Below are 16,543 nucleotides of genomic sequence, written 5' to 3'. Positions count from 1 at the left end.
TTTTGGACCATAGCCATAATGACGCCAACGAAACAAAGTCAGCACTTAGATTATAATTTGTTTTAATAATAGTTGAAAAGATCAGGGATATAAATATATTATTGGATCTGAACGGCAGAAAAATAATAGGTTGGGAATCATACCAAGATCCTCCTTATTACATCCTGAAAAGAAGATATAATAAAACATCAAAGCATCTTACACAGAGTATTGATATTCTATCATAAACAATTTTAGGATAATTATGATTATGTAATATATGCTAAGTCCTGAATCCATGACTGCTCTGTCTAGTAAAAGCATTTGGGAAATTTGGAATGCAGAAGTGAGTCACTTTTTGCAATTATCAGGTAGATTTCTAAGCTTTATAACCAGTGTAAATAGTGATAAGTAAAAATATACATTTTATTACTAATTCTGCTTCCATTTCTTTAAGTAAGCCCCTGTCTAGACCTCAAAATTTTTGTTTCCAAAGGGAAAAAGTCCAGGAATAAGCTTAGACAATCGCTCACATGAAAGAAAATGTCCTGTGGCAAGTCTTCTTTCTTGATACCACAGCATCCACTTTCACGTTGTTGTATTTTATTTCATGCTTTTTTGATTGTCATCAATCAGAAGGACAATTCTATTCTTTGTTTGGTAACTGGTCTATGCTTCCAAAAGTGAAGAGCTCAGTGAAATAGAAGCTGCAGCAGTTGAGAACCAGGTCACAAACGTGAATGAGACAAAGTGAGAAATGGCTCTGAAGCTTAACAAACCAAGAAATACTAGATGCAGGTGATGCAGAACAGGCAGGACACGGTAAGGATAATACAGCCTCATACTCAAAATAGCAGAAAGATCAGACTGAAGAAATAAACATTTTTAAAGAAATTAAGTTTTTCTACTTTAGGAACAATTAGTGTATGATTTTTTTGCCCAAAAAAAGTCTTCTGCAGCCTAGTAGCAGATCCAGTAGATCAAAATTTGTGAACAACCATTACAATTAGCACAGTAAAGTCCCTTGTCATTCTTTTGCAACTAGATACAAATCTTTCATAATTAAAAAAATGTTTTTATATACAAATGGATGTCAAGTGAGGTGGGTTTTTGAGGGGTTTTTTTTAAGTTTATTTATTTTTGAGAGAGAGAAAGCGTGTGTATGCAAGGGGAGAGGGGCAGAGGCGTGGGGAGAGAGAGGGAGAGAATGAATCCCAATCAGGCCCCACAATGTCAGTACAGAGCCCCATTCAGGGCAAGAACTCACCAACTGTGAAATCCTAGACTGAGCAGAAATCAAGAGTCAGACACAACTGACTATGCCACCCAAGTGGCCCTCAAGTGAGTTTTTTAGGTTTTTTAAAGATGTTTCAATCAACTAAACATCACATTTATTCCGTTTCTAAATTTCTTTTCTCCCCTCTTTTAATGAAAAACTAGAAAGGAACAAGGGAAAGGGGCTGAGCATTATAAAATTCACTACTATACCTGGGATAAGAAGCATTCCAAAAGATTTCAACAGAGAAAGAAAATAAAGAAAATGGCAGAGATGTTATTTTATAATACCCATGCACTCAATTTTTCATCCTTTTATCTATATACAAAGCTAACATTTTATGATCTCCAGGAGTTCCTATTTGAAAATATGCCCTGCACTATAAACAAAAATTTTTTACTACAACAGTCCCAAAGAAAGAGATCCTATGCCCATCAAAAAACCTAAATACCCCCACTCCTCCTTTTCCATTATCTTCCATTTCCTCACATCAAGTTGTTTCAGTTTTACTTCTGAAATACTGCCAAGTCATCTATTCATGTCCACTGCTATGGGGATGTCCAATCCATCTTTACCTTTAGATTAAACTCCGGTAACAGCACCCTAGCTGATCTGTTTCTACCCCTCTCCTCCCCTACTCAATCTCCACAGGCAGCACACATGAGCCTCTTAACTTAAATCTCATCATGCCATTCTTCCACTAAAACATTTACAAGCTTCCCATTTCACCCAAAATGAAATTCAAACTCCTAGCACCAGGGCCCTCCCACGATCCAGAACCTATCTGATTCTGCAAGCATACTTCCTATCACTCTCTCCATCACAGACCCTCAAATAAGTCATGCTCTCTTCTATTTCCCAGTCTTTGTATTTTCCATTCTGTTTTTCTGTAAAGATCTTCCCTCGATTCTTGAATTTTTGTTTTTAGGATCCAAAGAATACACTGATGTAAAAAATTCAAACAATACTAAAAACCATATGGAAAGAAACAACTACTTAAAATTCCACCACCTAAAGAGAATTTCCATTAAAATTTTGAGGATAATCCTTTCCTATATCTCTCTATAGATATAAATGCTACTATTACACATTGTATTATATACATATATTGTACGTATATGTATTTTTTCCTTAAGTAGGCTCCATGCCCAGTGAAGCATATACTTATATATACATTGTATACATAAATAATCTTCCATAAATTCCAACTCTTTACATGCTGGTTCTCTCCCACACGTTAGTTCCCAACTCAAGTACCACCTCCTCAAAAGAAGCCCATTCCTCTCTATCACATCACCGTTTATTCTCTTCATTGCACTTATCTCTCTCTATATTAACTGTTTACTTGCCTCTCTTTTTTTTTTATGTCTAATCCTAATGTCAGCTCCATGATGGCAGAGACCTTGTCACTACTTTCTCATTCAATCACTAGAGTCTAGCCCAATACTTAACACATAGCAGGTGCCCAATATTTACTGAGCAGATAATGGCTCTGATTAACATTTGTAAGCTGCCAAATCATAAATTTATATCTCCCATTCAAATTTCTCTCCTGAGCTTCATACTCCTACTTAGCCATCCCACTCGGCAGCTTTAGTCTCAGTGGGTCACCAAACCTGCTCTTCCTCATAGTATTCCCGATTTAGATGTATAACACTACCATTAAACTGAACTTCCCAAGCTATACACTTAAATTTTATCCTTGATACTTATTCTCCATCACTTCACATGTATCCAATCACCAAGAGCAGCTCCATATTACCTCAATTCTACCACCTAAATCTCTTTAATACATCCACCTCATTCAGCATATCTGCTTCTCTTCAACTCTGCTATCACCACTCAATTGCAAATCACCACCAATCATTTTTCCCCCAACTATAATAACCTTCGAACTTGCTGCTTCAGATCAATCCTTATTGCTCTCTAATTTATTCTCCATGGTGTAGCCTCAATAGTATTTTCAAAATAATATAATCATACCATATACCTTCTTAAAAATCTTCAATGGCTTCCCATTATTCTTAGACTAAGTCCTAAAGTCATTATCATGGACTCTGAAGCCCTTAAGAAATACCCCTTGCCTAATTATCCTGACTTTCCCTATTAATCCAGTCTTTGGCCTTCTTTCAATCCTTTAAACCCACCATGTCCTATCACCTCAGGGTCTTTATATATGCTGTTCCTTTCCCTAATAGACTATCCACTCCTGTGTCACACCACCCTTGATACACATAATCATTCTTTGCAACTCAAACTCAAATATTACTTCTCAAGGAGGCTTTGGTAAGGGGAGTTCTAAAGCTATCTCTCTCTCTCCCCAAGACTTCCATCCTCCAGTTATATAATCAAACAGTAATCTAGGTACTGCTGTGAAAGGACTTTGCGAATATAATAAGTATTACTTAGTTGATTTTAAGCAAGAGAGATTATCCTGGATTATCCTGGTGGGTCTAATATAATCAGTTAAACCCTTAAAGGCAGAGCTTTCTCTGAGTTAAGGGCAGAATTGGAAGTCAGAGAGATACAGCACAAGTCAGCAAACAAGTTGACTAAATCTTGATAATTCTCCCCACAGAGACTCCAGATAAGATCCCAGTCCAGCTTATTGATTACTTTGATTTAGGCCTGCAAGACTGTAAGCGGAGAACCCAGTCAAGCCACCAGGATCTACACAAACTGTGATACAATAGATGGGTATGGCTCTAAGCTGCTAAATTTGTGGCAACAATAGAAAATGAATACAAAGGCTCTTCCCTGACCCCCACCTCCACCCTAGACAGTGTTAGGGCCTCTGTTAAGTGTTCCCATAACATTTGACACTTCTCGTTCAGAATATTCATCATACTTACTAATTGATATATGCAGTCTAAGATCCACAGTCAGAAATTTTGTAGTTTTGTATACTACACACCATAATCTAATACCTACAAAATTGGGACCCATAAATACCAAGAATTTTTACCAATTTTTAACTCAACTGTCTCTCAAAATCCTCAATCATTACACACTTTCAGTAAAGTCATATATTATAAAATATATAAAGGTCAACTGCTTTATAGTAGTAACTAAGAGGGGAAGAGAGATAGGATGAATGAAATATTTGGAATTATTGGATCAGTTGTTCCTTTTGTTTTACAAATGCCCTCACTTACAACACTACCCACAATCTAGATGTCCACTCTATGCCCTATACCCCTAGGGGAACATGGCCCTCTATTACAGGATTACAAAAGATTCCTACCTAGAGTCATTATTACTAATGTCACTGAGTCACATTCTTCAGATACACTGAACTATAAATTAAGGTTTAAAACAGTTGGTTTACTTTTTAAGAAATACTTTTCAAAAAGAAGGGAAAAAAACAAATTTGCTCAAACTGAGACATTACTATTTCATACTAAAGAGAGACTTAATATATTTAAACCATCTGGTCAAAAAGAGGAAAAGTCAACTAAAAAAACAATTTACTTACATCAATGGGAAAGCAAAAAATGGAAGTGTCATGGCAAGTCTTGCTGTAAGTTCATCAGGAAGATACCACAAGTATACAATTAAACATGTAAACAGATAAAGAATTGAAGAGTAGAGAATTAATCTTCCAACCCATAATTTTTGTAATCTCTGATTTTTTTCTCTAAATTCTTCCAATGCTTGAATTTCCTGTTAAGAGAAAATTATTCTATATTATTGAAGCAAATCTCAAATTTCATAAAGAAATCAAAATGTTAACAAAAAATTTTAACATTATAGCGAGGTTATATAGAAGGAATTCTTATAAGTCAATGAAATATAATACTTTAATGTTTTTAAACAGAACATATGAAAAAGAAAATTAAAAATGAGGTTAAAAACATGAAAATGCCTATTCTGACAAGTTAGTCTTAAATGCAAAATTAAGATACTACTTTTAACCTACCAAATTAGCATAAAATTGACATCAATAAATAGTATTTATTAAACTAAACAAGTAATAATTCTCCCTTTATAAGGTCTAAAAAAATCTGGCTATAGAAAGAAATAAAATTGATTTTAATAAAAATTGGGGTGCCTGGGTGGCTCAGCTGGTTAAGCATCTGATTCTTAGTTTCAGCTCAGGTAATGACTTCACAGTTTCATGAGTTCAAGCTCCACGTCAGGCTCCATGCTGACAAGGGTGGAGCCTACATCAGATTCTCTGTCTCCCTCTCTCTCTCTGCCCTTCACCCACTTGAGCTGTCTGTCTTTCTCTCTCAAAATAAATAAAGAAACTTTAAAAAAAGAAAGAAAATTGAAACAGTAACCCATACTAGATTCTCTCAATCTATTCATCCATTTTTGATAGAAAGTATAAAAAGCTGTGAAGTTTGTGGACTGATAAAAATTGTTGCAGACTATCTTATAATCTACTTTATCCTATCTGTAAGATTGATTTATACTAGGGGTGCCTGCGTGGCTCAGTCTGGTTAAGCAGGGCCGACTTTGTCTCAGGTCATGATCTCACAGTTCATGAGGGTTCATGAGTTCGAGCCCCAGCCCACATAGGGCTCTGTGCTGACAGCTCAGAGCCTGGAGCCTGCTTCAGATTCTGTGTCTCCTCTCTCTGCCCTTCCTTTGCTCATGCTCTGTCTCTCAAAAATAGATAAGCATTTAAAAAAAGAAAAAACAAGATTAATTTATGCCATGCGATGCATCTAATTTCATTCTAACAGGTTCTACTGACACAGACTTAAGTCACTGAATCACTTTGGATTTTTCTGAGATAATGTAACATTAAAGTTATATTAACTACTTGAATGTAACAATAAAGTTCTCAGGCTTACTCTATATCATATCTAAATTCCCAAACCAGATCCAGTCTCCAAAATACTACATGTATACTATAATAATATTTATGCAACACCTAAGATTAAATAAAACACCCCAGAGCTAAAAAACATACCTTATCTATATTTTCCAGAACTTCTACAGTTGAAGGTTTTGTCTGTTATAACAGATGGTACATTAAAATTTGTTATTGCAAACTTAGACACATTTTGATTTATAAAATCATAAAAACATTTTAAGTCAAATTTTGTTTCAAGTGTTGTTAAACAATGTGTATTCCTATTTATTTATAAATAACATTTAGATTTAAATTAAAATTATAATTAAAAAGAGAACTATGTAAGATTAAAGAAACAAGCATTTTCCTACTTGACTTTTTAGTCCGAGAAGTACTTTCAACTTTGATAGTTCATTTTCTACCATTCTTAATTCCAGTAGAATGTACTTTTATAGAGAGAAAGAAATTTTCCTCTAAGAAAATTTTTCTTAGATATGATTATTCAAAAGAACTCATATATTAAAAAGTTCAGGACTAAAGATGGTCTGATTTACTGTTGCTAAAAGTCATTTAGGACCCTGAAAGTCAAAATCAATAGGCTACCTTCACTCTGAATTCCTAGAGTACTTTTCTGAAGATTAGATTTTAAAAAGGCATCTAGGAATATTTCATTATAGCAGAGCTTGTTTGTTAAAAACATTTTTATACACGCAGAATAAAAACCAACCAAAATGTCTCATACAACACTTGTGAAACCATTTACCAATTATGTGCTCAATAACATAAGAGGATAATGAATATCAATTGATTGTAGTTCCCATAACAGTTGTTAACATTAGGTTGAACCATATGAAATTGCTTTTTATGTAAGTCAAAACTGTTGAATATTGGTAATTTCATATGGTTCAATCTAACAAAGACAAAGAAAAAATAGGCAAATTTGATCCTGAAGCAGAACTGTAATAAAGTTTTAAAGGGAAGAGCAAGGAGTCCATAGAATACCAATCCAAAGCAAAGCAGCTCCAGTAACAAGCCAAAAATTAGTATACCAAGCATTGCTAGACTCCATTATTATACTAAAAAGAAGTTAAAAATAAGCAAAGTAGTTTGTCTGAGATTACATGATCTCCTCTCATATTAGAAAAGAGCATGTATTAATATATTTTATAATTTATAGCATTAAATTGGAGACACTTCCTCTAAAACCTTAACCAATAAAATCAAACTACATTTTAAATTTTGTTTTAAGCAGGGGCTACTGTCAGTTAAGCATCCAACTTCAGCTCAGGTCATGATCTCGTGATTCATGGGTTCGAGCCCCGCGTCAGGCTCTGTGCTGACAGCCAGCTCAGAGCCTGGAGCCTGTCTTTGGATTCTGTGTCTCCATCTCTCTCTGACCCTCCTCTGCTCATGCTGTGTCTGTCTCTCTCTCAAAAATAAAATTTAAAAAAAATCATTAAAAAATTTTAAATTTTAAGCCTCTAATTCTTAAAGTATACCTAGTATAACTTCAGCAAACATTTATGACAAGGTTTATGCAAAAAGAGATAGCCTGTAAAAACAGATATTGTACAGCATACAACTATAATTTCAACTATTTCAACCATAACAATAATTTCAACTATTTTTCAAATAAGATTGAAATGTAGGCAATATAAGGAAAAAAAGCAAGATAACCATTTGCACATGAATGCATATATAGATAAATAAAAATAATTCATAAGTCAATGTAAAATACTTTAAACAGAGACATTACATACCTACATAGCAAATAGAACTATTAAAGTCCAAGTATAATTCATAAGAATTATAATTCTTATAATTCATAAGAAAAGGAAGAGAATTAAATAGAATTAGGGATAATATCAAGCTTTACTCAAGTCTATACTACAAAAAGGACTTTTACAAATAGGTTTATGTGACACTTTATATTAGACTAAGAACTGGCCAAAAAGAAAAATAACTTACCCTCCATCGAGAAAATAATCCACCCATCTTTTATTTTTAGAAACTGGGCACAATGATAAATATCATGAACTGTCCAAAGGAATTCACAGCTAGAAAAAAAGCCAGTATTTAAAATTTTTAAGTTAAACACACAGCATATCCACTATAAAACATAGACGTTGCAATACTGCCAAAAAAGAACATACAATACTAATTTCTTTGAACTCCACTTATGTGGAATTTTAATTCAGAGAGTCCTGAGATAGTGTCTACCCTTCAATAAATCCCTTCTTCCAACCCAGGACATATTTAAAAGTAAAAATAAGCTGAAAAGGCTTTTAAATGGCAAGGCATTTTAACAGTGTATATACTTTGCAATTTGCTGCTCTTTAAAGTAGGTCCCCTAATGTTAGAAAAGTTTTACTAAACTACTTTCATTCTATAAGCTTAGACACAATATTTCTATCATTGATCTATATCCCAACTAAACTAGCTACTTGGAATTAGGAGCATTTTACAATGTTTAGCATAACATTATTTAACAAGTAATAACAGAAAGCCAAATGGATTTTGAATAAGAAAATAAGGATTACAAGACTATCTGTGACCTTGAGCAGATCATTTAATGATTCGGGAGCTTTAATTTTTTCTGTAAACTAGATTTACTACACCATCATTTTTCACAGGATAGCCTTCATTATTACCATTTTACAGATAAGAAAATTAAGTGAAAATACATTCAGCAATTTGACCAAGCTCAGAAGAAACATGATTCAAAGCCACTCTACAGATTTCTGGTCTGTTCACTATTGTTCCAACTCCCAAATAAACATTTCTCTCTGAAATTCGGTCTAAGTCCCTCAAGCCAGTTGACCTCCATGTCAGCTAGATGTTTATGCCCTTATTTTAGTCATTTTTCTAGGATCCTCAAACGTATTATAATGTTACATATGGATGAAAATGTATCAGCAATCTTGGATTCTAAATCAATTTAACAGTCAATAACTATATAATTTTTATTCTTTTAAGTTGAATAGTGAAAATATACTTCCAAATTTACATACTTTTATCAGGTAAAAGTTTACCATTTGCACACAAAAAAAGTTAGCCCATAATTCTTAGATTTTTTTTAAATCATTAATGTAATCACAAAATAACACCAGTATCAAGTAATACATTCACTCTGCAACACTATTTATAGATTGGAATTAGCATAAGGCATACCCATTTTGGGCTTTCTTGGGTAGAGAAGTAACAAAGAGCCTAATTATGAAATACTTTCACTTACAAAGTGATTCTAGGACCAGATATACCAATAATCTCTCCTGAAATTTTCTGGTTTATAAATATAATGAATGTTATCAGCCACATTTAAGTTGCAACCTAAGTATTATTAATCCTTTAATATTAACTAAGTATTCAAATTTCTAAAATGCAGTTATAGGAAATCCTGGAACTTTAATGAATAAAAGTATAAATTTCTAGATTAAAATATTACATAGGTCTTGAAACCTTCTTAAGATCCTAAAAATACTAAGAAAGGTGGCAGGGTGGGAAGGGGATGTATATGAACCACTTAACTTGATATTTTCAAAGTATATAGTAATTCTCTACTATTTGGGAATTAACTGTGTGGTGTCTAGCATAGTGTTCTGTACACAAGTGATCTACACATTTTGCTTTATAACAGTTACATGCCTCTAAGTTAAGTTTGTAGCCATCACAAATCAGGATTTTTTAATATGTAAAAGTAATGACGGGGTGCCTGCCTGGCTCGGTTCGTAGAGCATGGGACTCCTGATCTTGGGGTCATGAGTTTGAGGCCCATGTTGAGGGCAGTGTATACTTAAATATAAATTGTTCTTAGGGCACCTGGATGGCTCAGTTCCTTAAGCTTCTGACTTCAGCTCAGGTCATGATCTCACAGTTCGTGGGTTTGAGCCCCATGTCAAGCTCTGTGTTGCCAGCTCAGAGCCTGGAGGCGGTTTCAGATTCTGTGTCTCCCTCTCTCTCTGCCCCTCCCCACTCACACTCTGTCTGTCTCTCTCAAAAATATACATTAAAAAAAGTTCTTTAAAATAATTGGGAAAAAAAAGTAATGACAACAATAAAGATACCAGTTAAATATTTAGTAAATACTACTACTTCTCTAGGAGCCCCTAAAACAAATGCCTTATATGAATTTTATTATTTAGATACTACTATCATCCCATTTTACAAATATTGGAAACTGAGGCGAGGGAAGGGAAGTAATTTGGTCCCAAAAATACTAAGTCGCAGAGCCAGACACAGCATTTTAGTTTTGACTTTTCATGAATCAACTAGTTATTCCCACTAACACAAAATCAGAAGTAAAGTCTACTTTATATAAATTAGATTGGAATATTTATATATAAAATATATGAAAGCACCTCTGTCATTCTCAAATAGCTAAACTGAGGTACTGAAGTGGAAAGTACGTTATAAACACAAGAGACAGTGCTGGTACAGTGTATCATGTAGCCCAATTCCTTCACCTGATTAAATTTGAATGCTTAAATCTGCATGGAAGAGAAGCTAAATGATTTGCCAAACATTTTGGAAGCTAGCTCCAGTTAGGGGCAGAATTGGTACTAGAAATCTGCAAGCACTGCTTATACTTTTTACTGCATATCACTTTTTAGGTAAGTATAATATGAAATATATGCATAATGTTGCAATTAATGCCAAACCTGATATCAATTATTTGCTTGGAGAACTGTTTTGATGTTAATGAAGTAAACTATGACTTTAAAATTCCTGAAGCAGAGTATCCTGTTTTAGAATTTGTCCTCTAAAACAACATGATGGTAAATAGTCATTAAATGCCATAGCCATGCTTTCAGGATCATAATCAAAGAATGAGCCAACCCTCATTGTTCCAGCAATTTTCCTACCAAATTCCAGTGTTTAAGAAGCTGATTTGCTATAATACACAAGTAATGGTAGTACCTTCCAAAAGATATGAAACCATAACAAAAATTAAGCAAATCAACTCTCTATAGCTTTAACTTCATACCTCTTCTGTTTTCACACTTTTTCCCTCCCAGCCATACTCCAGTTCCTGTGGCCCATTACTTACTATGAAACCTTGGGCAAATAAGTCATTTACCCTCTCAGTTACTCAGTATCTTCATCTGCAATGGAGGGATAGTTAAGGACCCTCTTTAAATGTTGAAAGACTTGGGGCACCTGGGTGGCTCAGCCCGTTAATCCACCAACTATGCTCAGGTCACAATCTCACAGTTTGTGGGTTCAAGCCCCACATCCCGCTCTGTGCTGACATCTCGGAACCTGAAGCAGCTTCAGATTCTGTGTCTCCTCTCTCTGCTCCTCCCCAACTTGTCCCTCTCTCTTTCTCTCAAAAATAAGCATTAAAAAAATTTTTTTTAATGTTGAAAGGCTAAACTGACATGGTGCATTCTAAAGTATTATAGCAGTGTCTAACTCATAACTAATTCCTCAATACAAGTTGTTTATACTGCTGTGGTCATTGCTGTTTCCTAATCTATCTCTTCCAACAAATTCAAAATATGTGGGAAGCAAATAACTACCATTTCTTTCAGAAGCATAAATCAACGTTTGCCCTTGAGTGGACAGATGGCTCAGTCTCAAGTGGCTTGTCCTCAAGAACTCCAACTCCTCCATGAATGTGTACAGTCTCTTTCCACTCTGATATCACAGCGGGACCTGACATGACCCTAAGAGCTGGGTGCATCTAATGTGTTTTCCAATAAATTATTATGCCCACAGTATTATTTCAATGTTTTGAATGTTCAATGTTAACTGATATTCACACTCAGGTTTGGGAGTCCAAATTTAAAATCTTGGGTCATGTCATTCTTAAATTTTCAGCTACTTCAAATCATATTAAAATAACAGAGTAGGGGCGTGGCTCAATAAGGTGAGTGTCCAACTCATAATTTTGGCTCAGATCATGATCCCAGGGTCATGGAATTGACCCTCACTCAGGCTCTGCAGTGAGCATGGAGAGCCTGCTTGGGATTCTCTCTCTCTCTCTCTCTCTCTCTCTCTCTCTCTCTCTCTGCCCCTCCCTTCTACCAAAAAATTAATTAATTAACTGATTGATTTTTTTAAATAATGGAGGGGCAACTGGGTGGCTCAGTTGATTGAGCAATCAACTTTGGTTCAGGTCATGATCTCTTGGTTTGTGAGTTGGAGCCCCACGTTGGGCTCAATGCTGTCAGCGCCAAGCCTTTTTCAGATCCTATGTCACCCCTCTCTCTCTGCCTCTCCCCACTGGCATTCTCTCTCCTAAAAATAAACATTTCCAAAAAAATTTTTTTAAATAAAATGAAAAAAATAAAGGAGTAAAAAAGGTCTGGATTCAAAATACAGCTCAACTACATACTAGCAATGTGATCTTAGGAAATTAAACTCCCTAAGCCTCAGTTTTCACATTTGTATAGTGGTGAAAATATCTACACTTTACAGAATTATTGTATGAATTAAATGAAGTTATATATCACTTGACACAGTGTCCAACAAGTAGTGAGCACGTAGCCACTATTATTACTATAATCAGAAAGCACATATAGTACAGACAATACTCCTCATACACCTTTCTTTCTAAACTCATAAAGTAACCTGTTTTCATAATTTTTAAATTGGAAAAATAAGTTACAGTTTGTACTTAAACTGTTTTGCTCTCATTTACTCTAGTACTAAAAAAATAAAACAAAATATTCTGCAGGTTCTGCCATTAAAATAATCCGGCAGCCCTTTAACAGCAAAGCAAATTAACTTTTATATTTATCAACTTCCAAACCTAAGAGGAAACTATTCAGTCACCATCAACAGTACCTCTATTCAATTTAAGTTTAAGAGTGATTTGTTCTAGAACTCTAACTTGATATCCTAACTTGATATCCTAAAGCAATTCTGAAATATACCAAACCACCACATTTATTGCTCAAAAATAAAATTACTGAACAGAAGTACACCTCTAAAAAGTAATTTTACGATACGTTGATTAATTCTGGTCTTCATGGTAAGCTGATGTTCACTCTGAACTAAACACTTGCAAGAAATGACTATTTAATTAGAAAGGTTTCTATATTAAATCATACCTGTTTGATTGTCATGGAACTTCTTTTCTGACATTCTCTCTCAAGTTAATACATAAACACCGTGTAAGCTTATTAATAGTGTTGGGCTGATCTTAATAGATGACAGAAACTTAAAATTCTCATTTTAAATGCACCATTCTTGTTTTTAAAAACGTGTTCAAAATCAACTTCCTCCTAAAATGGAACTATGGGGGCTGTTGAGAACAGATTAGCCTTCCCTGCCAGTTTGAACCTATGCCTGAAGCCAAGCTCACTCAGACGCACACACACTGCTGTGAACGGGGTCATTTCTGTCAATGGTGACACCCAAGCCAGATAGAAAGAAAAAAACAATTGACACAAACCAGAAGCCAACTGGGAAAAGCAGAACATGGAAAATTCAATGAGTCACCAGTTTCACTGCTGCGAAGGCACCATCAGCAAAATGGAGTTCACTAATCCCAACTCTCAATACCCATACACAATATTAAAAAATCAACTATCTTCTTTAAATATTTTTTTAAGTAATCCCACACTCAATGCGGGGCCCAAACCCATAACCCCGAGATCAAGAGTGGCATGCTCCACCGAACCCAGGCACCCCAAAGAAATAAACTATCGGTGGAGTCTAGATTTGCTCTTCTCCTCCGGCTGTCCCACGACACCTACGCAACCTCGCCCTGCCCTCCTCCCTTACATCGCCCACCGTCCCTCAAATAAGGACAACGGTGGTGGAGAGGCTTCTCTAAGCAGCACATAATCCACGCCCCCACAGCTGGGCCGAGCAGCATGACACTGACAGTTTTCGGTCCCTCCCAATCCGTCCACTCGGGGCGCCTCCGCACAACTTAGAAAAAAAAAAGTCGGGGGGAGAACACTCCAAGCGACAGCTTAGCGTAGAATCTTCGGACCCTTTGTCTCGACATAGGTGGGCCAAAGAACCGATGCTCAGCTCAACCCAGACCCCCACATTGGAATCTCAGAGAACAAGGCGGGGAAACCACCTCCCCTTCGCGGGGATAGGTGGGGAGAAAGGGGCCACTAGCACGCCAGAGTCACCCCTGGCACTTGGCTGGGGAAATCAAAGGGGGCAGGCGGCGAGGTTGGTTAGCGCGCAGCCGGGCGGGAGTCCGACGAGCCGCAGCCGCAGAGCGCTTAGGCCACTTGGCACGAGGCGGGGGCGCCTGGGAGAGGCGAGCGGGGGAACCGGGAACGTCTTTCCCAGGGAAAAGTGCGGCGCGCTGCCCCTTTGCCGAGCCCTCCCAATTACCCTCATTGTAAGCGTTCTACCTGAAAGAAGCGTGCAAAGCCCGGCGCTTGCGTCCCGGTCTGCCAGCTACGGCGGCCACCGCGCAGCCTGCCCCCGAGGCAGCAGCAGCCACTAACAGGGCGGTGGGCCCGGCCAGCACCTTCCCATCAAACCCCGCGCTTCCGCCGCCAGCCAATGGGCGCCGCGGCCGGTGCGCGCCGCTCCCCGGTCACGTGACTGTGACCGGCGCAGACTGTTGGGGCCGCCAGTCGGGCGTTTAGCCGGGGGTGCCTGTCCCTGTGGCTTCCGCGGCTAAGCAGGGTGCTGCTGCTCGTCGTGTTTCAGAGGTATACTGCCATTCATTCTGAGTCTTACCGATAACAGTTACTTCTTACTCTTCCTCTGCCCCCTATTCTTTTCAAACTTGTTCTGCCAAGTCTCACTGGAGAAAGAGAACCCCGAAATTGATCCTGGTGATCCTAGACCGCCGCGAGAGAGACGAGTGCGGTTGAAGGTGGAAATGGGTGCGTCTGGAAAGGACTCCGCCTTGAGGAGTCCCAGATCAGCTGTCATCCATCCGGCAGCAGTGCAAACTAATAGTACTATATAGTTTAGAAGAGGCCAGTTCCCAAGCAAGCCAGTGGAGAAAATTTGGCCTAGACCCCAGGAGTGCTAGAGGCTTTTATCACCCGGGACGTCAGAAAGGGTCATTTGATGACAGGTCGCTTACCTCACCCGTGTGTGGTAAGCTTCAAGTGCCACATGATGTTGATTTCAAACCCGTGTATGGCATAAGCTGCGTTTTCTATTTCAAAACTCTAACCTCAAGAACACTCCTTTCACAGGTCGTGATAGGTGAGCCCACGAATAAACCACCCAGGCTACATTCACCTCAGATTTGAAGAAACATTGGATAAAGAGAGTTCGATGTCCTAGTCAACTGGAAATGACAAGTCTAAAGAACAAAAGATACTTGAACCACACAAAGCAACAATGAAGAAGGGTAGAAAAGCAAGCAAAAGCAAAACCAAGCAAAAGTTTTACCTCTGTGACATGTGTTAAGCCTTTGTGCAAATATTTTTCTTGGGATTTTTTTTTTTTTAGTTACCTAGGCGTTTTAAAATAATGTTTCCATGAATTTCAAAGACTATAATTGTGTGAATGTGCTATATTTAAACTTTGACAGTGCAAGCAAATAAGGTGAAGTAAGAAACTGAACGTAGGATCTAGCTGCTAAGAATAATATACTGGAAGCTACCAGATAATTCACTGTGGAATTGCTTGCCCTAACTTAACAGCTTTTTAAGCTTGAAAGGATGAAGGGCAGGGAACCCAAGTTTACTTCTTGTGTACTCTGGGTCAGGCACTTTACGAATCTAGAAGAAAATGAAAAGAAACATTTCATTTCTTTTAATATGGAAATTTAACCATTTTGTTTCTCATTCTATGCTATTTCAAAGTCTCTTTTTTAAAGGCCTCTGCAGCTATGCAAATATATCTCCTCACCTCAGGAATGTATTTTCCTAAAATAACAAATAAAAAATGTTTTCCACTCGCTAATTATTTGTTCTGTTTTAATTGGACCATCAAGGTCTGTTGCAAAGTGGGGGGCGGGGGAGGAAGAACCAGGAGCAGAGGAGACAAAGAAGAGCTAGATGGATGCCAAAGATCCCAAAGCTAATCCTGAGACAAAATTCCACAGGTTCTAGAAGAGGAAAGGCTCGACCTGGCAAAGAGAGGGAGAGATGTATTGAAGCCTTAACTCTTTTAAATGAACAACTTTATAGGTAAATATTCTTCAAATGAAATTACATAGAAATATTATGTATATTGTTGAAGCTAGCATCATACCACTCCCTCCCTTGTATTAAGTGGTAAAGGTTTGTCTGGCACAGTGAGGGAAGATACTACAAGCAGAGAAATCAACGTATGCAGTATATGGCTAGACTACAGGCTATCAAGGTCACACCAAATATTAAGGACAAGACCCTATGATACGTGTAAGGATAGAGAGATAAATATAGCTGCCCGAAAGGAACTGACACTAATGACAGAAGCCTCACAAAAACAAGCAAAAAATGTAATATAGGGTAATTAAGTGCTGTGATGGAGGCAAATGTTCAAGAGTTGGAAAATCATGAAGCAACCATAGCCAGAGGTGATACAAGAAAGTCAATGAAGGTGGTACTTCATCTGAGTCC

The 16,543-nt window shown here is 37.1% G+C and overlaps 1 protein-coding gene and 1 long non-coding RNA gene across 4 annotated transcripts in view; one reads left to right on the top strand and one right to left on the bottom strand.

Moving 5' to 3' along the window:
• Positions 1-14,971, bottom strand: part of LNPK (lunapark, ER junction formation factor) — a 66,744-nt gene extending 51,773 nt beyond the window's left edge. Inside the window, exons 1-4 of one of the 3 annotated variants that reach the window (XM_029934351.1) lie at positions 14,718-14,971; positions 8,028-8,116; positions 6,177-6,218; positions 4,731-4,918 (exon numbers count right to left, since the gene is read on the bottom strand). In XM_029934351.1, the coding sequence (XP_029790211.1) occupies positions 4,731-4,918; positions 6,177-6,218; positions 8,028-8,054 (257 nt within the window). In that variant the 5' untranslated portion in view covers positions 8,055-8,116; positions 14,718-14,971. Of the gene's footprint in view, positions 1-4,730; positions 4,919-6,176; positions 6,219-8,027; positions 8,117-14,383; positions 14,515-14,717 lie in introns of those variants that run through there. The other 2 variants (XM_029934352.1, XM_029934350.1) reach the window with 2 other exon arrangements.
• LOC115287694 lies at positions 14,309-15,902 on the top strand. Its single transcript, XR_003906606.1, has 2 exons — positions 14,309-14,689; positions 15,188-15,902. It is a non-coding gene; the product is annotated as an uncharacterized LOC115287694 (long non-coding RNA).
• The last annotated feature ends 641 nt before the right edge of the window (positions 15,903-16,543 follow it).

This window comes from Suricata suricatta, chromosome 3 (assembly GCF_006229205.1).
Source record: "Suricata suricatta isolate VVHF042 chromosome 3, meerkat_22Aug2017_6uvM2_HiC, whole genome shotgun sequence".
Classification (NCBI taxonomy): Eukaryota; Metazoa; Chordata; class Mammalia; order Carnivora; family Herpestidae; genus Suricata; species Suricata suricatta.
The sequence above is the reverse complement of the archived record's forward strand: the minus strand, read 5'-3'. Positions and strand labels throughout refer to the sequence as shown.